The sequence below is a fragment of the Microtus pennsylvanicus genome, chromosome 9 (assembly GCF_037038515.1).
Source record: "Microtus pennsylvanicus isolate mMicPen1 chromosome 9, mMicPen1.hap1, whole genome shotgun sequence".
In the NCBI taxonomy this organism is placed as follows: domain Eukaryota; kingdom Metazoa; phylum Chordata; class Mammalia; order Rodentia; family Cricetidae; genus Microtus; species Microtus pennsylvanicus.
The window spans coordinates 91,411,230-91,435,866 of record NC_134587.1 but is presented as its reverse complement, the minus strand read 5'-3'; the positions used below and the strand labels follow the sequence as shown (position 1 = coordinate 91,435,866).

General features: G+C 39.8%; 1 protein-coding gene across 2 annotated transcripts; it reads right to left on the bottom strand.

Annotated features, from left to right (window-relative positions):
* Positions 1–9,254: 9,254 nt before the first annotated feature.
* On the bottom strand, positions 9,255–19,692 carry Aga (aspartylglucosaminidase). 2 transcript variants are annotated; one of them, XM_075986772.1, is made up of 9 exons: positions 19,442–19,692; positions 17,533–17,686; positions 16,865–16,977; positions 15,960–16,072; positions 13,994–14,105; positions 13,110–13,185; positions 11,851–11,958; positions 11,050–11,183; positions 9,255–9,498 (listed from the first exon to the last, which is right to left on the bottom strand). In XM_075986772.1, exons 1-9 carry the CDS (start codon positions 19,566–19,568, stop codon positions 9,398–9,400), a joined length of 1,038 nt encoding a protein of 345 aa, XP_075842887.1. In that variant the 5' UTR covers positions 19,569–19,692; the 3' UTR covers positions 9,255–9,397. The 2 variants fall into 2 exon arrangements, with proteins under 2 accessions (XP_075842887.1, XP_075842888.1); XM_075986773.1 differs by lacking the exon at positions 9,255–9,498 and adding an exon at positions 10,523–10,644 and having other exon boundaries at positions 19,442–19,631.
* Between the last annotated feature and the right edge of the window lie 4,945 nt (positions 19,693–24,637).

Sequence of the window (24,637 nt, the reverse complement as noted above, 5' to 3'; positions counted from 1 at the left end):
GGTTAATAATTACTCATGCTTGCCATCCTTATAGTCATGTTAGTTTGATTTTCTAGATATACAGAAATATGTCACATGGATAGGTAATCTTCAAGCAATTCATAAACCTAGACAACATGACATGTAAATGTTTTAATAACTTAGAATTCTGTTGATGTGAGACATGATTGCACCAGTTCACTCATGAGAGGATGATGGGCCTTGAAGACACTCCATATGAAATTTGTCTTCTTGGCAAAATAGCCTGTTCAGCAAATAACTACCCTTGCTTTGCCTGCTGACAGTAAGCATATTGTCAATTCTCGATGAGCAGGACACAAGGAAAAGCATCCACTGAACCTTGTCAAGACAGGGTAGTACAGTCTTTCAAAATTTTCTGTTTCTGAAAATGGTCTGTCAGATATTCTAGGTCTGTAGCTAAAAGTGGGTGCCCAACATTGCAGAGAAACATCTGGTGACTGTCCAGGTAGCCAAATGTCTCTGCCACTTCTTGCATTTTTCAGAAGTTGCTTGCTTGCACTTCCTATTTACTCAGGTAATATTATTTTCCTTTTCAGGACTTTGATGGTGTTGAAGACTCGATAGTCACAGTTACCATCCTTTCATATCTTTACCTAGAGGGTATTGAGTACTAAATTCAGATTCTTCATGAATAGGACAGTTATTGGACTACTCTCTCTAATTTGCAATTTACCTATGACCTTGAAATTTAGTATGATTTTCTTACTTGACATTGTTCTTGTTGGTTGTAGTTCCATCTTGTTTGTTACTACCCTTTTTTTTTTCTTGAACAATACTTGATAATTGTTCTTATTGTATAGTTTTGTATTAGGTTTAGAACTTTCTTGTTTAGACAAAAAGGGGAATCTCTGCCCATGATCTTGGACTATCTGGTCCAATAGAGGTGATGCTTCTTGTCTGCTGACATGATCTCTTACAGGGAAGGGGGTGGTCATTCTCTCTTGAGTGGTGAAGATGAGGCAGTGGCATTAGGCAGACTATGATTGGTCCCCAGCTTTCTAAGGACTCTGCAACTAGATCTATCATATCCTCTATTTGTTTTTTTTAATTAATTTATTTATTTTTTCATTGAGAAAAGAAAGAAAAAAAAAACAAGTTTCCACCTCCTCCCAGCCTCCCATTTTCCTCCCCCTCCTCCCACCCTTCTCCCTCTCCTCCCCCCATTCTCCCCCTCCTCCCACCCTTCTTCCCCTCCTCCCACTCCTCTCCCCCTCCTCCCCCCATTCTCCCCCTCCTCCCACCCTTCTCCCCCTCCTCCCACTCCTCTCCCCCTCCCTCTCCAGTCCAAAGAGCAGTCAGGGTTCTCTGCCCCGTGGTAAGTCCTAGGTCCCCCCCCCCTCAGTCCATATCTAGGAAGGTGAACATCCAAACTGGCTAGGCTCCCACAAAGCCAGCACATTGCATAGTATCAAAATCCCGTGCCATTGTCCTTGGCCTCTCATCAGCCCTCATTTTCCGCCATGTTCAGAGAGTCCAGTTTTAATATTGACAAATATCTTGCATATCATCATAGAACCTTCATCTGGTGATGTATGGAGATAGAGACAGAGACCCACACTGGAGCACTGGACTGAGCTCCCAAGGTCCCAATGAGGAGCAGAAGGAGGGAGAACATGAGCAAAGAAGTCGGGACCACAAGGGGTGCACCCACCCACTGAGACAGTGGAGCTGATCTACTGGGAGCTCACCAAGGCCAGCTGGACTGTGACTGAAAAAGCATATCCTCTATTTGTAAGCACATTTCCCCCTTTTATCTCTTAATAAATCCTTGATATCCCCTTAAACAGATGCTTGTGGATTTCTCTTAACACTATTTATTTATGTCCACTTTTATATCCTCCATAAGAATTTTGCAGTTTTCCTAAGACTGATTTTATATGTATTGCTGTTAGGTTTTTTTTATACTAATTATATCATTGCTTTTAATGTCATTTTAATCAGTTGTGGTAAGTCATTTTCACTGGCAACTTAATTGGATTGAGAAGTGACTAAGAGATTGGTAAAGCACATCTGTAGATGTGTCTGTGGTCGAAAGCATTTCAGAGAGTTTGTGTATAAATGAGACCATAACTTTTAGGGACACATTTCTTCATCAACACACCATCAACATATCCTTGCATTTCTCAGTTACAACTTTTTGACACCAGCAGAACATATTTCCTAGTGTTCATGTTTACCAACTGAACCTTTTGAACATGTGTTACATCACCTTTATATAAGCATGACCCAAATTTCATCCATCGTCCTTCCTTCTTGGTTTGTGTCAAATTAAGCATGTGTACAAATGTACTCCTTCACTGAGCATCTTCTGGAATATGAATGGCCCTAAAATGTAATCTTATATGAGTCTGTCCAGTCTTCCCAAATAAAATTGCCACACTTCTGTTCAAGAGAGTATTGCTTTGGAAATCACACTCACGTTCCACAATCTGCTATCAATACTATTTCTTCATTTATTTGCTATTTATTGGCTATGATTGCTTTGGCTTTGTAAGCATCAAGATGAGAACACATTGCATTTCTTTACGAGAGGACTGACTAAGTGGGCAAGACCAACCTTGAATGTGGGCAGTCTGATTCATAGGCTAGAGGCCTGGCTGGAGCAAAAGGGGGAAAATATGGCAAATTCCACTAGTGTAATGTTCTCTCCTGGCCCCCATGAGGTGAGCTAATCTGCCCCATCATAACCTCTCTGCTATTGTGCACAGAAACTCTGAAATTGTGAGCAGATTTGCCCTGTATTACTTATTTCACATTTTCTTATTGCCAACTTCCTTGTATTAGTAAATAACAGGGGGATTTAAAAACTAGTAAATAATTAGGATCCAAAGAAAACATTTGAGGATGGTGGTGAAGATACTTACAGAGACAACTGGATCATGAGACACTGACTTACTGACTTCACTGGTATAAGAAAAGAAGGTAGAAAATGAAGCCTAACTCAAGAATGAGTCAATTTGTGTGTTTGGGAGCTGGGCCTTCCCTGATCTAGTCCTGTATTTCCTGTGTGATTTTGGTCTGCCATAATATAACCCTCTCTGCATGCTGACCTTCCTGTGACAGACTGACCTCTGACACTGTGAACCACAATAAGTAATTTCTCTTCTTAAATTGTTGTCTCCGGTGTTTTGGTCAGTGACACGAAAAGTAACTCATAGAGAAAACAGATCCCAGTGAAGTGGGGCCACTGTTGTAATTAAACCTGTGTGTCAGGCCTTGAAGCAGAAAGAATGTAGATGAGTGTGGAAAAAGATGCAAGAGAAAGTCTGGGATACTACAAGTAGAGCTTGGTGTGTGATTCTGTTCAGAATGCAGAAAAGCCGATGGTGAAAGATATGTGGACCGCAAAGATTATGGTTATGAGGTTTCAGACAGAAATAAGGACTCTTGAGAATAGAACTATAGTCTGTTCATGCGATATGCTGTCAAGGAATTTCTCTAAAATTTGTCCCTGCTCTGAGATTTTGAGTGCAGCTGAACTGAAAAGTAAAGGACTAATTTTTCGGATTGAATATGTGTGCCACTCTCTGAGGGAGATATAAATAAATGCTAACACACCACAGATAAGAAGTTGAAGGCGAAAATATGGACAGCAACATAGTCTAACTTGGTAAACCAGTGAGTTTCATTGGGGTTACTTACAGGTATGGCAAAGGGTTATGTGCAGTAGAAATGACTCAGTGCAGTGAAGAGAGTCGGTCCAAGTGTGTGATCATGGCGGATGCAAAGGCAAGGGTCATAGTGGTGACAATGAGTAAGGCCTCTGAGCCTTGTAGCATAACTCTTCCCCAGTGGCTTCTTGAGGAGCCAGAGGACCTCAGTCTCTTTCCCACTGAGTTTCAGTTTGCTATGCTCTGATCCTCCATTGCTCCTCTCTTATTTCTCCCTCTCAGATTGGGAATTTCTGCCTGTGCTTTAATCAATCAGTGACCTGTCAATCAATCAATTTTGTGTGCTGGAGGTTGTACCCATGTGTGTTCCATAATCTGTGTGGGACCCAGAGGACAACATACGGGATTCGGTTCTCTCTGAAGGTTCTAGAGACTGAACTCAGGCTATTAGGCTTGGTAATAAGGGTCTTTGCCAGCTGAGCACATCTGGCTGGCCCTGTGTCTAATTTTCTAGGGGATTACAGTGTACAGTCAGCCATAATTCTCAGAGGAACCTTTGGACTTGAATCTTTGTTATTAAAACCCTCAGAAGTATGAAGAATCAAAAAGGATGAATTTCACATTAGGAGATGAAAAGAATCTTTTGGGGGCAGGTGGTAGATTGCTAGGGTTTAAAGATGCGTACTTGGATATCAAATTGGTAAGGTTTGCTCTATAGTGCTGAAAAGATTCACTACACCAGAAAATTCTCTTGCCTTTGAGCGGTATATAGGGGCTGGCAGCCAGGATGGAATAAGAGGGGACAAACGCCTAGAAGGCATTCTTGAATGCTACTGTGGTACCAAAACACTCTGGTTCCAGGAGGTGTTCTGTTGATTCTTTCAGATTTGCTACAGGACTGTGCATTTCATTTGGGAGCAAGACAGCTTTTTCCTCTTCTGTCTCATTTCTATACCATTTCCTCTCCTTGTCCTTTTGTAAATTTTGCTCTATTAAGATGTTGAAAAGGAAAGGTAAAAGCAGAAGACTGAAATAATTTAAATATTGGACTGCTAGACAATATTTACATGTCCGAAGAAGGCTTTCTGTTTCAGACAGGGCCTTAATTGAAGAATGGGAAGGGATCTTGCCTGAGACACTTTCATAAGAGCACTAGCCCCATCCCTGAAGTTAATGCTCTCATGATTCAACAATTTCCCAGAGGCCCTATCTCCTTATTATCACCTTGAGCACCAGACTCGGCGAATGAATTTGGGAAGGAGGGAGACCAACTTCAGAATGTAGTAGTGGGTGCTATATTTTTATTCCGTCAGTGTAGATAACTGAGACACAATCAAATCAAGCTAATTGTCAAGTTCACATAGTTAATCACTGGCAGAGAACAGGGTCTGAATTCAAGTAATTAAGTTCATTTAAGGCAGTGTGTGTGCCTCTGTGTGTGTTTAATATACTGCATTATCTTAAAATTGTCTCTCTAGAGGGAAGAAGAACCAGAACTTAATGTCTGCCAATACGTGTAACGTATGTAGCACTGTCATGGACTACACTGCCTCGGCCTCATGGAATGAAATTAAGTTAGCCTGCATTGTCTGACATTTATTTTACTACAACTCTAATTTTCTTTTCGACCTTATGTACAATGAACAGAACAAGCCTTAATTATAATGAACAGAACAAAAAAAGATGAAAAATGTCGGTTTTATTTAGAAATGGAAATAAGTATTTTGACATTCATGGTGCTCAAGGGTTTTACCCAAGTCAGAAAGAAATGAGATCGGTTATAAGCAATTAGAATAACTTTGTTTACCTCTATTATTTCTAAGATTCTGATTTTCTTAAAAATATTATATGTCACTATTTACATTATAGAAATAAGATTTTAATTAGAGAAAATAAATGAGCAAACACATCTAATGCACCACTCGGAAAGGTCACAAGTTTAAATCAAATGACCAATTGTTAATGCAGTATCCATGCACTGGAACCATAAATAACTTTTTTTCCCTTAACTCAGAGGCAAATAGGTTGGACACAGCAGCTCCGACTTCCATTATATCCACGCTGAATATGGTCATTTTTTATCCTTTAAGTAGATGTGATTTCCTCAGTAGTAAAATATGACTTTCTTTTTCTAAAACTGGCTGACCCTAGGTTATATAATAAAACAGAAATCACAGAACACTTATTCAGCACAATTCATATTTTGAGGACCTCATCAACTCATTTTTTAATTGTGTAAGCGAGTTGAAAACCTACTGTGTAATATGTGACAAGTTTAATAATCAAGAAAACAAACCAAAAGCCTGGGATCTTAACCGAAAATTGACCAGAAAAAAATGACAAAAATACATTAATTTATTTTCAGAATTGCTTTCCAATTAAGATGTATGTCAGTAATAGATATATTTAAATAAATTTGAATTGTACAATTTTAATTGTACTATTAACGACCCTAGATTAACTTTCTTGTTCTTAGGGATATATTCAATCACAGAACATCAGGACTCATGATATTTGAAAGAAGTGTTCAATAATTTAAAATTATGGGCTTTGAAGATATATTGCCTGGGTACGAAATATCAACTAAAATACACTGTACCTATGATTTACCATCTAAAATCAAAAGAAATCACTTGATTGTTGATATTGAAGATAGATACTTTTGTAAATATAGTACAGATGTCTATACTATATTTTTAATTAAAGACAATACAATAAGTCAAGGTCTCCTAAGAATACTTTGAAACAGGAGGAAATGTGAACTTCATGAAATATTTACTATTTTGTGTCAAGTATTCTGTGTCACCTGTTAAAACTTGTATTAGTCACCATCTGAATATTTTGTTTAGTTACCATTTAGCTGATTTAGATGGGCTTCCTAAATAAGGGCTATTTTCATCATCTCCTGGCTCAACTCAAATAAATTAGTGAAAACTAACAATCTGGCCTGCAAACAAATTAGCCTGTCACACTGTCATCAAAGCTGGAAGACAGAATGGAAGGCATGTCCGAGACAAAGAGCTTGCTTGCTCGCCCCACCCCATGGTTTTAGAGGATCAAATGAGAGACAAACAGGACCAGGGATGGAGTGCCTTTGGGAGCTAGCCTGGCTTTGATCCACCCGTGGCACCTCCTCTCCCTGGTGCCCGAGTGTTTATTCCAGAAAAAGTCTACAACGTGAGCATGACACATGGTCTTGGGAAATCTCAGTCTTTTATTAGGGGCTGCAAACAAAGCCACCTGCCTTTTTCTTCATGGAGAAACAGAACAGTATTAGACACAAGCAAATGTGCCCTCTCGCAGGGGGCGACTTCTCAGTCTTGTAAGATTTCTGCTCTAGGAACATCCTTGAAAACAGTTCCTGAATACATGGCAGTACCATGCTGGTGTGAATGCTTCCCCCGCCCCCCCCTACATCATCAGGAATCACTAAATACAGGTGTATAGGCTTCTTTGAAAAAAAATATGAGAGATTCCTTAGGAAAACATCATCCGGAACTACCCCCAACACTTTAAAAACATTTTTAGAATGAATATTTTATCACCATCTTCCTGGTTATCTTTGTCTAAGCAGGAAAAGAAATTCATTTTGAGGCTTTTAAATAATCATATTATTTTAGAAGTGTTCGCAAAACTCTTTACCTGATTGGTGTATTTTATATATTAGTTAGGATAGTCTATACTGAATCATAATTTATTTCCACTGGGTACTGTCACGGATGTCTGCTCACTATAGTTTTCAAGGACACAAGCAGTTGGGAGCAGCAATCAGCATGTTGCCATGCTTGACAAAATACAAAACAATCTGGGAAGGTCTCACACTCCAAATTCACTCAAAATGCATTTCCAGAACCACTTAGCCACTTGTAGCAGATCAGAGGAAGCAAGAGCAAAACTACCACACGCGGGAATGTGGAGCTGGCAATGGTTCGTGGAAAGGATTCGGCGGAACTAGCTTATACCGTGGCTAGCAGAAATAAGAATCAATATATAAGAAGTGAAATATATAATTAGTGAAATAGTCATAGAAATTTATCCCAATATGAGTCAAGGCAAATATGTGAAGAATGTGAAATTATCAACATTTTTAGAACAGACTGAGGTTAATAGTTTTCTCATCGCCTGTTGCGTTAGACATATACTCTTGAGTAGCGTTCATATGAATCCTCCGGGGAAATAATCTAGGTATTTCCTCTTTCTGAGATCAAACACGTCCTTTGTAAAGGACCGTTACTAAACTGGGCTAAAACTATTTAGTATTTCATGTAGTTTCAGCATTCTTATTAAACTGAGTTCAAATTTAAGTACTCCAAACTCTGTGCTGGTAGTGGACATTTTGAAGTGGCTTCCCAAGTAATTGGGATAGGCAGGATTGCCTGAGAACAAATATGGGTTATTTTCAAAAGGTGACAAATACTTGTGTATATTAAAAAACATGAGCAAGGAAGTCAGGGCCGCGAGGGGTGCACCCACCCACTGTGATGGTGGGGCTGATATAATAGGAACTCACCAAGGCCAGCTGGACTGTGACTGAAAAAGCATGGGATCAAACCAGACTCTCTGAACTTGGCTGACAAGGAGGGCTGACTGAGAAGCCAAGGACAATGGTGCTGGGTTTTGATTCTACTGCACGTACTGGCTTTGTGGGAACCTAGTCTGTTTGGATGTTCACGTTCCTAGACCTGGATGGAGGGGGAGGACCTTGGACTTCCCACAGGGCAGGGAACCCTGACTGCTCTTTGGACTGGAGAGGGAGGAGGAGAGGGGACGGAGTAAAATGAGAGGAGGGGAGGAGGTGAAAATTTGTAATAATAATAATAAAGAAAAAGAGAAAAAAACAAAACAGTACTAACAGTATTGACAACAATATAATGCATTCATCTTATTAATGACTACTGATTAAAGCAATGATGATTTTTGAGTAAATAATAATTTTGAGAAGTCAGACATATGGTATCTCTGTACTTGTCAGTCATGGACAGTTAATATAGAAATTTGGAAAACAATGCCAAGCTAGGTAACATACTTATTGACATTTTCTAATGCAACCCTTACCTTGGTGCAAGAGATTAGTAAAATTATAAAAAAGAATTCCTCATGTGATTTTCAAAAGAAATGATCTATACTGAATATTAGTTGTCCAACGATCAGAGATTTCTATGGATTAGTCACTTTCCCCTACTGAGTGCTCCATCAAAGAGAAATCCAAAGAAAACCAAGTAACACTTACTAGCTTTTCATAATGTATAGAATAAAAACCATATATTTTAATAGCATTATTCCTGCTTAAAGCTATTAAAGAACATTAGGTAAAATCAAAATGGTCACCCGTAAGGGACATATCAGTATAACATCAGAAATTCAATTGGTCAAATCCTCTGAGGTAGCATTACTGTCCCTGGACCAGGCATGCCTGTATACTCTGAGTACTCAAATATAGATATTGTATTACTACAGCATTGTGAAAATAAGTCCTCACTATAGACCTTTCTTGCTACATTGATTAGAAATTCAAATATTTCTTAAAGCTTCAAAAATACATCATACAAGTATGCATATTCATTCGCAAGTGGGAAAGAGACCTTAAATAAAAATAAATAAATAAAAATGTAGGTACAGAAATGTCACTGCAGCATAATTTATTTTTGCGCTTAAGTCACACAAGAACTTGAAATAAATGAAGACCACTACATGATGTCGGTGAGCAACTTTCCCAGCCCTACTTTCTTTCCTCTTTAAACGCACATGCTAACGGACAAGAGGGATTAGATGCAGTCTACTTTTTCTTCCGTTGGCTGACTTTGTAGAGAATTATAAACCATGAAATGAAATTGAGTAAACGTTGGAAGTTGGTTGCAAGCAGCACCTTGAGTCAAAAAAAAAAAAAGGAGAGGGTTACTGAAGGCATGTACTCAGGACCAAGAGAGATAGCATTTGCTAGACATTGGCTCTTGCATGCCTATGCTCACATAGTATATGTATGTATATAATCTACATGCTTCCCTTCATAGTGGTAGTTGATGGTCATAGAAGAGGAGGAGATAAGGTGGTAATATAGCCTTTTAAAAACCTATTTTATTTTATGTCTATAAGTATTTGTCTGAATGTATGTGCCTGGTGTCAAGGAGGTCAGAAGAAGACAGACATCCTGAAACTGGAGTACAGATGGCTGAGAGCCATCTTGTGGGTACTAGGACCCAAACATCGGACCTATGCCAAAACAAGTGCTCTGAATTTCTGAGTCATTTCTCCAGCCCTTAACTCACCCCTGGACCATCGGACAAGCAGCTGGTTCCCTTCCCCAATACACTTGCTGTCGCTCTAGTATTTCACTCTTCCAACCCTTTCTTAGGAGAAATTACCAAAGCTTTTATTTTCCTAGCAACAAGAACATCCTCTTACCTCTAAGTCCTTTCTAAATGCCTGCTTCCCTTCCACCCTGCTCTTTCACTCTCAAAGGCAAGAAGAGTTGTTTGCCAATCTACTTTCTCTCTAAGTTTAGTTTCTGTTTGCACACCTGCGGGGGAGAGGTCTTTCTGCCATGACTTTATTAGGAAAGAGTCCAGTTTTAATTTTATAGTAAGATAATTAGTATCTTCCCACCCTGCTAAATGTAAATTTGGGCCTTCTGTGGCTTATCTGTTAAGAGGGAATCATTAAACTGCCTTATTTCATACATAAAGCAGCCCGCATAACTTTCTTTGACTCTTCTATCTCAGAACTTAAAAAAGAATGCGGAATTCTTCAAACGAGCTCTTCAAATACAAAAGTGTGGGAAGTAAAAGATCAAAGAACAGCAATGAGCAGTCTAACCTAATAAGCTCTATTGATCGGGAAGCTGCGCATATTCTCCATCTGAAAGCACAGTGATGAGAACCAGCATGGTTGACCTTAAACGCTTTGCAGCTGTGATTGGCTCATACGGAAAGCAAACAGAACAGGAGACATGCCAAGCACTGCCATGGTACCTCTGCTGGCCTGTCTGGCTGACTCAGTAGTAAACGGTTTTGTTCTGCAGAGCCAAGAGGATGGAAATGACTGAAATGTTTTAATGAATGAGAAAGAAGTAAGGGAGATTAACTTGTCCCCACCATCTCTAAGCAGTAAAAGCATCGGACTAAATTAGCCTGTCAACATGTGCTCCGGGCCAAAACTACACTTTTAGGATATGTGCAGAAGACAAGAACTGACAGCCCAAAAGTAGCCCATGACAACCAGCAGTCAAACAATATAAGGTTTTAAGTACATATTTTAACATTTTACAGGTATCGACAGCTCATCATTGACGTTCACTCAGGACTTTACAGACCCCCTTTTCAGATAGAACATGGCATATTGTGTGCTCAGACATTTATAAGCGTGTTTCTTTTATAATCACTAGTCAATTCAGACAAACAAAAGCACAGACCTAACTTACCAAAACTTCCTGTCAGATTGGCACATATCACAGCCCCAAAGAATTCCGGATAATACTTCTTAATTCTTAAAAGCACTTTCTGGCAAGCTTTGAATGGGTCGTCTCCTCTTCTCATATATTCTACAGCTTGGTAGCTAATTTAAATAGAGGTGACAACTTAATATAAGAGAACAGAATAAACACTAACTTCACCTTAGGCGAAGTTGGCGTCAGAAAATCTGAACCGACCATACTGTCACACTTAGAATACCTATGAATGAACATGAGTCAGTAATTCCTGTCACAGCCTTAACATCAAGGCAAGCAAGCCCTGCTACAATGTCATCTCTTCAACTCATCCACCGTTAATTTCAGACGAGGACGATTATTTTTGACTTTGGCTGAGTAACTGTCATTTTAGTAATACCAGTCAGAAGTCACAAATAGAGGTTACATTCGCATGGGGAAAGAAGCTACAATCTCGGGAGAAAATCCCGCACGTGTTCAGGACATCCAGCGGTAGTTTTTCTACTTTCCTCGGTCCCTTCACCATGGCCTTGCGTCAGTTCATTAAACACATCATAAGCATTCTCCTCCACGAAGCACAGTGAGGCACTTCTCATTCCCCAAAATAATGGTGACTCAAGGGAATGATTACAAATGAACTGGCGACAACAACTACAAACCAAAATACCTTACATGGTCTCACGAAAGTCTCTTCTGCACATGAATTAGGAAAACACGCTACAAACATCGACTATGTCCTGACATGACACAACTCTTCTAAGCATCTCTAAAATTGACAAAGGTAAGAAGTCACACCTGGGCAGGAAGCGCAGTAGTATGTCGCCATCCCCCGTGGCAGCAGCTGCCCCAGCCGTATCATCAGCATAGGCCCCAGCTCCAGGTACTGGTGAGTCTCCTACACGACTTGGTGCGTAGAGAAGAGAACGATTTAGAAGAGGAAACCAAGTGTAAACTAAATCATGTTATGAACTGTTTCAAAATTAGGGGCTGTTTTCACAGCGCCACTGGTTACTGCTTTAAGTAGATTCCTCACTACATTGCATTGCTGCTTGGTTTTCAACTACAGTTTTCAGACAGCTGTGTTCATTATATGACTTTCTTTCCAGATAGATGTGCAGTGTAACAAAACTGAACTATAGAAAAAGATTAAAATATTGGTTTGTCTATAGTAGAGAGAGGGTAGTTGGTGAGATGTTGGCTGGCAGAAAAAGAAAAGAAATTTTAATTAAAATGGGAGGAATACATTCTAGAGATGTGCTAAATTTAATAATAATACATTTGCTATGTAACCACTAAGAGTATATATTTTAAAAAGCGTGTGAGATAATACATAAGTTAAACAGCTTGGTTCAACTATTTTACATGTTTACATATATGAAAATAGCACGTTTTGCTTCAAAACTACATCTTTTACTTATCAATTAAAATTCTAAGCAAAAACTTGTCGTCAGTTTGTTGTATCGAATCACACAGATTTACAGTGACTGTTCTAGTATTACACCTTTCTTAATGTCTGCAGTACTTGAACAGTTCTGAATTATTTTCTTACACTGCTTCCTAAGTAAGGTGTCAAACTTTGACCAGTTTCCCCTTTTAATAAACCTACTTAATGCCTTTGTTATAGTTAAAACAAAACAACAACCTCCTACACACACACACACACACACACACACACACACACACACACACACACACATTCCACTTCTGTTCCAGCCAGCAGAAGCCCTCAACCTGAAGTGTTGTATACACTGGCTGCATTGGCCGTGTGCTGTGTGTGCTCCTTCAGCCCTGTGTTCAGGTCCCAGTCTCCACTACCACTTGACTGACATCACTAACAACTCAGGATCCAGACTAACCCGACACTCCTGAACTCTGAAGCCTTGGCTGTGATGCTTGCTTTGGCCAGTCTCACATGGCACCACGCTTCTTTCACACTTGTCTGTTAGGGAAGGGTTTCAGTTTTGTATTTGGTACCCTATAGCAGCCCTCGCATATATAGCTTTACATCGGATACATAGCTGAGACGAGAAATCTGCTCTTGGGGAAACACTAACCCAGGTATTTTGAATTTTAAACCATTTGTAGATGTGCCCGCAGCGGTATGTCCCGTCTTATGGATTACAACCATGCCTAGAGGTTAAAAAAAAAAAAAAAGTAAGTACCCAATGCTTCCTTTAAATATAGCCAAATAATGGATCAGCTGATGACTGCTGTGTTTGAGGGATGTTTTTAATCCATCAAGTCTATGGTATTGTGCTTTTATATACTTATTCTATTAAGAAAATAAAATATGTTCTCTCCTTAATTACAGGTAGGATAAAAGGAAAAATTAAGAATATTGAAAACTGTATCAGTGATATTTTCCTACGTTAATGACTTGGTTTCATAGTAGCATTGGCCAAAAAAAAGCAAAGAAAAACAAAACAAAACAAAACAAAAACCCCAAACTCATACTCTTACTCTTCAAATCTACCAGGTACTTTCAGTACCTTTTCAAAGGCAATTCTCCCCCCAAATCATTCATTTTGATTAAGAGAACTTGGCAATAATATAGCTTAGAAAAATTATTACAAGTCATTTTATATACTAGCAAATTACATGAAATAATCAAAGCATTAAATATTAACAATTTGATAATCTACAATTTAATAGTCAATGGATATTTGTGTATTGTGTAATTACAAAACTTTATATAGATGCTAAAACAAAATTATATTTATATATTACAAGCATAAATTTGTATGTGTTTAAGCTCATTATATATGTACATATGTGCATTTATATATAGTGAGAGAAAGATACACATAAGAAGGGTGTATTCACTTGGCATTTAAAATAATGAAAGCTAGCTAACTTCTAGAACATTAATAAAAATAAATATGAGCTACAGAATATCATAACTAAAATAATCAATAAAATTGTATAAAAAGTGAATTACCAATAGTATCATGACCATGGATATCCACTTTTTTTTCAACAGGACTGCCCTTCTTCAAGACACCAGATGGTTTGTAGGGTCCACAGTATTTTGAAGGATCTGGTATAACTTTCTGTAAACAAGATTCAAGTGTTTTGGTTAAAAGGGTGTTTTAAGAATTGGCAAATAATTGTGTAAAACTGCTAATCACTGGTTGGAAACCAAAAAGACATCAGTAACTAAGAGCTCAAAAATTCACTTAATCTTACGTGAAAACTGAGGATTCTCAAAATTGCATTCTATTGATGAGACAGATACAAGACAAAGACCAAGCCGATGGATGCCCTCTTTATATCCATGCAATCCTTAGAATATGGCAGACATCAAGTTTTTTTTTTTAAATTACATATTAGCCACAATGGAACAAGTACCTAGCCTAACCTTTATCTGTCACAATATGGTTCCCAGATGATAAATTCTGAGATTTCAAGAAAAATCTGCTTTAAAAGCATGTTTACTTTCAATCTAGGCTTATAAGGTATCTAACTACAGACGTATGGCATTGTCAGCTCTAACCTTCACACTTGAGAACTGCCCACTCAAGTTATAATATAACAAAACAATGCTGCCCAAAATGTCATGTTGTAAGCATTTTATGAGTTTGTGTTTGGTACCTCACATCTTTGGCTCTCTTAGCTTCTTGTAGCCTGCAAACCCTAGACTGACCCCTATGGTTGCAGCCACTATATAGTGGCAGTCTAAGACTCCTTTAAATATTAAAAGTACAGGAATACACCAATACATTTAGATTGTCTGAACAGATTGGTATTAGGCTAAATACTTAATACACTTCAGTACCCCTTATTTGAAAGGTTTCAGACTAGAAGTATTTTTGATTTTTTTTTCTTCAGATTTTGGAATTTTTATATGTTCCTGAGATATCTTATGAGTGGACAGATGTCTAAGCATAGAATTCACCTATGGTTTATGCCTATCTATATGATTAGTCTGAAGATTACGAGTCTAGACTTTTAGTTGCACTTGTGATTTGATGGCAATTCATTGAATGAAGCAGCATGGCCTTTGGAACTTGCACTATGGCATTTGCTGGTGCTGAAAGAGTTTTGCACTTCAGATTTTTAGTTTAGGGATGCTCATTTTACTCACACCTATAACACTCATGCACAAAGGTTACCATGCAGCTGTTTTATGAAGAATATTTTTTTGAGCTAAACCCTGAAAACTTTGGTAATTAGGGTCTAAGGAAGAAACAGATTAGAGACTAAGAAATTCCAAAAAGGAATCTGTGTGGCAAATCTTCTGTGGAACAATCTTTGTACCCTGTAAATGTGTATTACTCTCATTGGTTAATTAAAAAAAAAAAAAGACTGGCTTTTAGGTGGGCAGTAGAGATTGGGTGGGAGAGATGGACTAGAATTCTGGGAAGAAGGGCAGAGGCACTGGAGATGCAAGCAGAGTTAGAGGAAGCAGGATGGGTAGAATATGAGGTAGCAATCCACGAGCCATGTGGCAGAGGGTAGATGAGAAATATGGGTTAATTTAAAATGTAAGAGTTATCTAGTAACAAGCCTGAGTTATTGGCTGAGCATTTACAAAAAATAAGTCTTTGTGTGGATATTTGGGAGTGTTGCCAGGACAGGAAAACTCAGCCTACAAAAATCAAACTGATTTATGCTAAAATTCCTAGTAAAGAAAATTGATCCCACAAATGACAAACCAGAGACCTAGTCAAAATACGGGCAACGTACTGCATATATTTCACCAGGATAATGTCTAAGAAATATTTTAGACTTTGGATCTTGTTTCATGAAAATGCAAGCACAACAATGTTGATGGTGTCTACTCCATTCATCACACACAGTAAACCTTCAATTTACAAATTCCTGCCAGAGAGCAGGAGTCATCAACCCCAGGGAATCACTCAGCATTTTCAATTTGCTTTTTCATGTTGAATTCACATACATACTCTCCAATAATTTGGCTGGCAATTCCGAGCAAGCCAGTCTGAATGAAGAGCTTTTGAGGCACTGGTAGATAAATTCTCATTGGTAAAACCCATACTTTCAGCAAACTTGGTGGCTGGAGATGAAAGAGAAAAGTATAAGCCCATGCATTTCTAAGCAAAACCATGCACTACTGGCATTCTGGGTGAGCCATCTCTCACATGGGGTATGGAAAAGCATCTGAGGAGGGTGGAACACGGGCTTTTTAAAGGAGTGTTTGGATATAAGTAGTTTTTAGGGAGTCATTTCTGGATTTCAGCTTCCCAGTGTCTTTTCTATCACTGATCTATTGGAGACTTTTCGGCCGAGTGCACATTTCTGTGACTGTCTTACTTCTACCATCTCCCATTCCTACTCTGAAGCTTACCCCTGTCACCTCCAGAATTCTCTATCGCTCTAACTAGAGGAAAAAGAACCCATCAGACAAATGAATTCCAAAGACCAAAACACATCCTTCTCAGAGAGTCTGCAATTCCATTTCAAGCCTATTAAGGTTGCTTCATAAATCTATTTATCATTATATATTTTTTTTATTCTAGGCTACTTTATGACTTTCTGCAAGGGAATTTGGCAAGGACTCAAGGGACAGTGTAATAGGAGTCTCCTAGCTGCAGGAAGACAACTGATAGTGGCCCTGTTTCAATAGAAATCACTCACAGACAGATACTAACGTACTGTTCAAAATGCAGTTGAAAGACAAAGCAGGATTTAGAAGTAACCTATCCAGCTAACCAGACATGGAATAAAACAGTTGTTAATTTTCACTTGGATCTCCTTTGATCTCTACTTCACAGTGAATTCTACATTTTTTTTTTACAGTGAGCATAGACAAAAAGACTAGAACAAAATTTCAGTAGGTTCAAAATACCTGACTCCCCTACTAAAAGCGTGTGTGTTGTATGCTCCAGGACTTTCCGAGCCACTCCAATTGCATTTTTAATTCTTCTGAGGTCTCCTACTGCTCCCACATCCATAGCAGTGCTGTAAGGCAACAATACAGGAAGATTTACGGAAGGCATTTTCTGTTGGTACTTGAGCAGAAAAATTGCATTTCTCTAAGCAGCAATACGTAGAAGGCTAAAACTCCATCTTACCACAGAAGCGAAAACAACCCGTAAAGTTCATGGATTCCCACAGACAAAATTAAAGAACAGAAAGTCAATTTACTGAATATCTCAACAGCTTATTTTAAACACGGCTTTTAAAAGAGGCCTTCAGGCTTGAGGTTACTGAAGCCACAGCAGGTACAGACGGCTGGTAAATCACTGGGTCAGGGGCACAGCTTTGGATTCTGGGCTTCTCATCAGCAAAAGCGACTTAACCACTTACTTTGCTGTGATGACCTACTATCAGGAGGACCTTTGGGTTTTGCTTTCTTTTTCGAATTAACTCTTTGTGTTTAGAAAGGACAAGCATCTTAAATGTGGAGTGGCCACGCTAAGGCAACCTCGCACCTCGTTCTCAGAAGACCGCACTCCTGAAGATAAGCCAGCCTGACATGAAAGCACAGAGACACGTCCTGCAGAGTGTTCTTACCCATCCATGATCATGGCATCCAGGGTGGTTTCCCCAAGTTCATCGGGACTTCCTCCATAGCCTACTGTGCCACCGCACTGCTGGCTCTCACACACAGCACAGCCATTCTCAACCGCGTCCAGGGCAGAACCTCCAGACTCTAATGTCCGCCATGCTGTTAAATTCCAATAGGGCTCATTTATAGGCATATATTTCTCAACGTGAAATACAACAAGCCAAGAACATTTTGGAAGGCCTATTTAAGCTTTTTTTTTTTCTTTAACATTTATACTATTAAGCCGAAATCTTAACTTATTTTATCAAATTGTACAAAAGTGCTGCAAGGAACTTAAAATGAGACAGACAAAATTATATCACTAGTTACTATTAAAAAGTCAAAGACCTCAGCTCTTAGTGGAAAGTGAGTATCTAACAACCTTATCAGTAAGTGTTTCTTCTCTCTAACAAATTCATCATCTTAAACTGGGCAATGGTGGCGCATGCCTTTAATCCCAGCACTCCGGAGGCACAGGCAGGCAGGCAGGCATATCTCTTGTGAGTTCCAGGCCAGCCTGGTCTACAAGAGCTAGCTCCAAGATAACTAGGGCTGTTACATAGAGAAACCCTGTCTTGAAAAACCAAAACCAAACAAAACAAAAAAACAAACACATCATCTTTAGAATGGATAACTGAAACTCTTTGGAGACAGTTGAACTGAACAGCATTATCAGCTACAGCTTTAACATTTCGTCATTACTTTGCTTTGTGAGATTGGGTCATACCATTCGATCAAGCCCAACTGAAAATCCACGCACAGCCAATGCATGTCTAGAAGTCTGGATTTCCTACCACAGCTTTCGGAAAGCTGGGGTGACAGCCATGTGTCACACATTAGATTACTATTCATAACTAACTTGATAGCACTTGTGACAGCAAGTCTAGACACAATATCACAACAGCAAACGACGTCACTTGGGCGAATAAATCTCATCTTCAGGCAGCTTCTGAGATATTATTTTCATTATAATTCTCGTTTTCAAGAGAAATGGAGAGATGTGATTCAAGGCCACACAGTGTGTTTCAGAGATTGCCCAGTTTCGAAAGCAGACACTTTCTCTAAGGTGGCCACATTTTTATAGTGTTCTGGGGACATTCATGTAGAGTGGGTATGTCTTGAAAGGCCAGCCACTTTACTTGTAAGTCTTTGAAGGTGTTTTTTATAAGTGGCAGCTAACACGGAACTGTCCCCTGCACACGACATTGGACTTCCTTTGTTTATTATTAATTGTTTATTACTGTTGGGGGTCTCTTTTTTAGTCTGATTTCTCATTCTCTCCCCACAACATACAAATTCTCCTACACTTAATTCTGTACCCAATTGTGCCAACAGATGTTTAATATGATAGCAGTCTCAAATGTGACAGGGTTGAGGGCTGTAGGTTACAGACAGCCCCAAGAAACTTACAGATAATTTTAATGTATAATCAAGGGTGGAAGCTATCCATCAGTCTCAGTGACAAGGAAAACATGACAAGCATGGATCAACTGGAACCCAGAGAGTACTAGAGAAACAGAAGGCATTCACAAGAAGTGGCATGTGGGAGACAGAACACATCATGGCAAAAGACTGAGTGCCACAAAAAGTAAGGCAGGTTACCCTTGCAGAGCAAAGCAGGAAGGCCTGAGGGTCACAGGTCAGTTAACATGGTGCTGGGAGCAATAAATATGCCCGAACCTAACATGCAGCAGTGGCAGGGAGGATGGAGAAAGGGTCAGGTGCCAAAGCGATGCAGGGAGAAGACTGGAAGGAGGCCCGGGTTCTGCAGCTGGCTCCCTCGCTCCCACGTAACTTTATTAGCAGGGCCGAGGGCAGCTTCCCGCAGAGGAGCTCGCACAGCGCGGCCACCCACCCCGGGCCGCCGCTCCGCACCTTCAGCTGTTGCATTCGTAAAAGGCCAAGTGTTGACGACCAGGGGCAGGAGGCTGGAGCCCTGCGCCAGGGCGATGCCCAGCACCAACGGTAGGAGACGCAAAGGCAGATTCGACTTCCGCGCCATAGCAGAACGCCCAGCGGAGCAGCGCGAGAAAAGTCCCAGCCAGCCGCGCGCCCAGCGGGCCAGCACGAGAAAGGTCTCGGCCAGCTGAGACTCTAAACTCGTGATTCTCCTTTGGTCTCCAGCCAATTCCCTCAACTCTCGCGAGATGTGGCCTTCTGCGGGCCCCTGGAGGCTTTTTTTTTTTAAAGTCTGGTGCTGTGGTTCTGTACTGGCCAGCTCTGTGGAGCTTTATTTATTTGTTTATTTATTTATTTTTATTTTTGGTTTTTTGAGACAGGGTTTCTCTGTGGCTTTGGAGCCTGTCCTGGAACTAGCTCTGTAGACCAGGCTGGTCTCGAACTCACAGAGATCCACCTGCCTCTGCCTCCCGAGTGCTGGGATTAAAGGCGTGCGCCACCATCGCCCGGCTTTTTTTCTTTTCTTTGGTTTTTTGTTTGTTTTTTTGTTTCCTTTTGTGCTCTTGTGCTGATACATATACACATTTAGTTCTTTGCTAAAGTATAAAGTATACTGCTTAGCTCGCATTTAAAGGTAGATTGACCTCTTTGAAAATGAATATAAAATTATTCAACCCTGAGTGGCACGACACGAGCTTCCGGTACCTGACAGGTACTATTTGACTTCGAGGTACTTGCCGACTTAGATGCACATTAAATGCTGAAAATCAGACTTAACTCATATTCCGGATTTCCTCAAAAACTGAAAACGATTTTGTTTTTTTTTTTTCTTTTCTTTTTTTTTTAAAAGTCAATCTGGTGGGAGCATTTTCTCTCTTTTTTTTTTAAATTTATTTATTTATTAAGGATTTCTGCCTCCTACTCGCCACCGCCTCCCATTTCCCTCCCCCTTCCCCGATCAAATCCCCCTCCCTCATCTGCTCAAAGAGCAATCAGGGTTCCCTGACCTGTGGGAAGCCCAAGGACCGCCCACCTCTGTCCAGGTCTCGTAAGGTGAGCATCCAAACTGCCTAGGCTCCCCCAAAGCCAGTACGTGCAGTAGGATCAAAAACCCACTGCGATTGTTCTTGAGTTCCCATTCTTCCTCATTGTCCACTATGTTCAGCTAGTCCAAATTTATCTCATGTTTTTTCAGACTCAGACCCAGCTGGCCTTGGTGAGTTCCCGATAGAACATCCCCATTGTCTCAGTGTGTGGGTGCATCCCTCGCCCTCCTGAGTTCCTTGCTCGTGCTTCGTCTCCTTCTGCTCCTGATTTGGACTTTGAGATTTCTGTCCGGTGCTCCGCATACAAATGGATGGAAATAGAAAACACTATCCTGAGTGAGGTAAGCCAGACCCAAAAAGAGGAACATGGGATGTACTCACTCATATTTGGTTTCTAGCCATAAATAAAGGTCATTGAGCTTATAATTCATGTTCCCAGAGAAGCTAAATAAGAAGGTGAATCCAAAGACAAACACATAGGCATCCTCCTGAATATTAACCTTCATCAGGCAATGAAAGGAGACAGAGACAGAGACCCACATTGAAAACGATTTTGAATACAGGTGCCATGTTTTTGCTTAGGATCAGATTCGTTCGATGTGTGTTTGACACATACTTTCCATCATTTCTTCACCATAGCCTTTTGTAGGACGTCCTTTCGTTACAAATCCCTGAGCTGGAAGGGAAGGACATGCTGGGCAAATAGAAACTTACCCTTACCTTGCCCACTGAAGTGCAGACTGCTCGCCTCCAGCCAGGAACGCTAACTCCATTCTTTTCAGAAGGTATTTTATTTTATCTTCATGCCTGGCACCATTAAGTACTAAATAAATGTTTGAATAAAAGGAGAAATGGGAGCCTTACATGCGTGGTACCGGCTGCTCCTTTTGATAATTCAGTTGGCGCGCAGATGTGTGAGCATGGACCAGTAATCCCATTGGGGCTCTGGGATGCTTGTCCATGTAGCTGAAGGAAGACATAATTTTAAAGAGCATCTATAAATCTATCTAGACTGGTAAAATATGAACTACATGGGAGTTGTGAGGCTTAGAAAATCTTCAAGGTTCTTGTTGAGTGGAAACCGAATCTGCAATTTAAACAGCATAAGATAGCCTAGAATTATCCCCAGGCAGGAAAGTGCTATTAAAAAGTTAGGTGTAATTAAAAAGAAACGACACATGATCTTTCTATGGGGTTTTGGAGGAGGCCCAAACTACTTGTGCTGTGCTAATGAGCATGAAGCTCATGCTAGGTGAGATGGGAAAGATGGATGAAACGGAATAAGAAAGCAAGGAAAACACTTATTGTCTTCGGAATTAATTTCCCGTAGCACCTGGGTTGTTATTTATAAGTTCAAAGAACTGAGACATGCCTTCAGAAATTATAAAATATAATACATGGAAAATTGATCTTAGTTCCTGCAGCTCATTTTTTTTTTTTTTTGGTGATATAATTCCTTCAGCTGAAAGAACCCAGACTCTTACAGAGGCAACACGGCAAGACGGGCAAATTTAAGGGAACAAGAGAAGGGGAGAAAACCCTCCCTTCTGGGATCTTATTTGCCTTTTCTTCTTGTTGAGTCAAGAAGCTTCAACAAAACTGATAAAGAGATTTTATTTTCTGTAGAGATTTGTATTTTCCTAAGGACAGCTCAAACAAGAATGCTAAAAATGACAGTCTTTACTTAGACCGGGTGTAACCTTGGATTATTACAGTATTAACACCCCTAGCATATCCTTAGATGGACAAATTTCTGAGATTGAAGGAAATTTTATTTAAATTTTAAGTCTTTCTACATTATAACACCTTGTAAATTGTATCCATTAAGGAATGCAACTTAGTCATATGAGCGGGCATGCACACACACACACACACTCACACACACACACACACACTCACACACTCATTGTAAAAACACTCAAGCACAATTCTACTGAGAGAAACCTTTACCGTGTTTTTGAATTGTACATCATCATTAATAATCTCACTGACTTGGCTCAGGCTGGCTCATTCTCAAATTTGTTTCCTAGACCTATTCAAGGTTTGGGGTACCCTAGGTTGGAAGGAAACTCCAGGTTTTTGGTAATAAGCTGTATTAGACTGTGCCTGACTTCTGCCCACTCCTGACAGCTCCTCACATGGTGTCCACTCTTTTCTTCAAATTCTCTACTTACTTGAAATAAAAGTCTTGTCTAAGAAATTCACCTGGTCAACTGGGTGGTGGCAGCACACGCCTTTAATCCCAGCACTCAAGAGGCAGATCTCTGTGAGTTTGAGTCCAGCCTGGTCTACAAGAGCGAGTTTCAGGACAAGCACCCAAACTAGAGAAACCTTGTCTGTATTCTGTCAATCATGTTTTAAATAAACGCTGATTGGCCAGGCAGGAAGTATAGGCGGGTCAACCAGAAAGTAGAGGTAGGGCGATGAGAACAGGAGACTTCTAGGAAGGAGGAAGCCCATTCCTCCTGAATCCTCCACAAATCTTGGAAGATTCAGGATGTGACCTGCCCCGCTGAAAAAGGTACTGAGCCACGTGGCTAACATACATAAGAGCAATGGGTTAATAAAAGTTACAAGAGTTAACAAGAAGCCTGAGCTAAGGGGCCATTCAGTTTATAACTTATGGAGACCTCTGTGTAATTTCTTTGGGACCTTGTTGGCTGTCGGAACAGGGCAGGACAGAAACCCCAACAAACCGGCCCTCATGTAACATAACTTATTATTGGCCAACTCTTACCTATTCATTTAACCCATTTCTATTAATCTGTGTATCACTATGAGGTTGTGGCCTACAGGCAAATTTCCAGCATGTCTATCTCCAGTGGTGGCTCCATGGTGTCTTCCTGACTCTGCCTTCCTCCTCCCAGTATTCAGTTCCATCGTCCCCACCTAGCTCGGCTCCACCCTGCCCTGCTCTGTGCTAGGCTCAAAGCAGTTATTCATTAATGGTAATCACAGCACACCGAGGGGACTCCCACCTCACCTTCCTTTTTCCGTTTAATTAAAAAGGAAGGTTTTAACTTTAACATAGTAAAATTACATATAACAAAACAGTTATTAAGCAGGAAAATTTAAAGACAATTCCACCTATATTAGCAGTTTGTCAGTCAGTCCCATATCACATAGTTTTCTTAGGATCTACTCCACTTTCTTATTTCAATAATTAGTTATATGTAACAGATATGTAGTGTTGATGGTTTTTAAAAGCCAGCTATAAAATTATTTTTATTCAAATGTAGAATGCATCATTTATTTCTGTTTTGTAAAATGTCTGTATTAATAAGGGAAATGTTCTTGTAACAATATCAATTTAAATTTAGGGCAACTGTATGGCAGCTCTGACTAGCTCATTTAATCTTCCAGAGATATGCTTTTCTTATCTATAATATGGAGATAATAATACTTTTTTTTGCTTTAATGCATGAGGTAAGAGTTAGATGAACATTCAAAAAATAATTAAATAATATGCTTTTGTTTTAATTAGCATTTAACAAATATCTATCAATTAGTGTCTGGGGGGAACAATCTGCATAGAATGTGGAAATACCCATGCAGTGGCTGGATACCTAGAATGCATCTTAAAGTGAGCACACAGATTTTTGACTGCATTAAATAGAAGCTCAAAATATTTTCCTTCCACTTTGGGTTGTCTGAAAGTTAGTATTGATGTTTATGAAGCTGGTGCATACGAGAGTTGGGTGATTTCTGGATTCAAAATGTTTAAGTCTTTCCAAGAATTAAATCTGTTGATCTTAAAAGCTGCTACAAATACTGTGTGTGTGTGTGTGTGTGTGTGTGTGTGTGTTCAAGGTTAATGGGTGGTAGTTCTGGGCAGCCGTAAATTCTTCTCCTTTTCTGCTGAACTTCATGGCTTTCAATTTATCAGTCTCTAAAGGATGCAGAGTTGAGTCTTTCCTGATAGCATTTGAAGCTGTGGTTCTACAGAGGATTTAACGCTGTAGTTTGCAGGGAGTCTAGGTATTTCAAATCTCAGGCTTAAAACACTAAGCCATCCCCTCTGGCTTTTGCGTGGTTGCTGGGAAATCCATTTTAGAAACATGCCCATGTTTTGCTACTTGTTCAAAGCTGTAAACGTGACTTGGCATTGAAATAATAATTTCTTCTG

Excerpts from the sequence above, each read along its gene's own strand:
- Aga (XM_075986772.1), bottom strand. The coding sequence starts at position 19,568 with ATGGCGCGGAAGTCGAATCTGCCTTTGCGTCTCCTACCGTTGGTGCTG. Across the intron at positions 16,978-17,532 it reads GATGCCATGATCATGGATGG|CACTGCTATGGATGTGGGAG; the intron begins GTAAGAACACTC and ends GTTGCCTTACAG. Across the intron at positions 11,184-11,850 it reads CTACTGCGCTTCCTGCCCAG|CTACCAAGCTGTAGAATATA; the intron begins GTGTGACTTCTT and ends TATTTAAATTAG.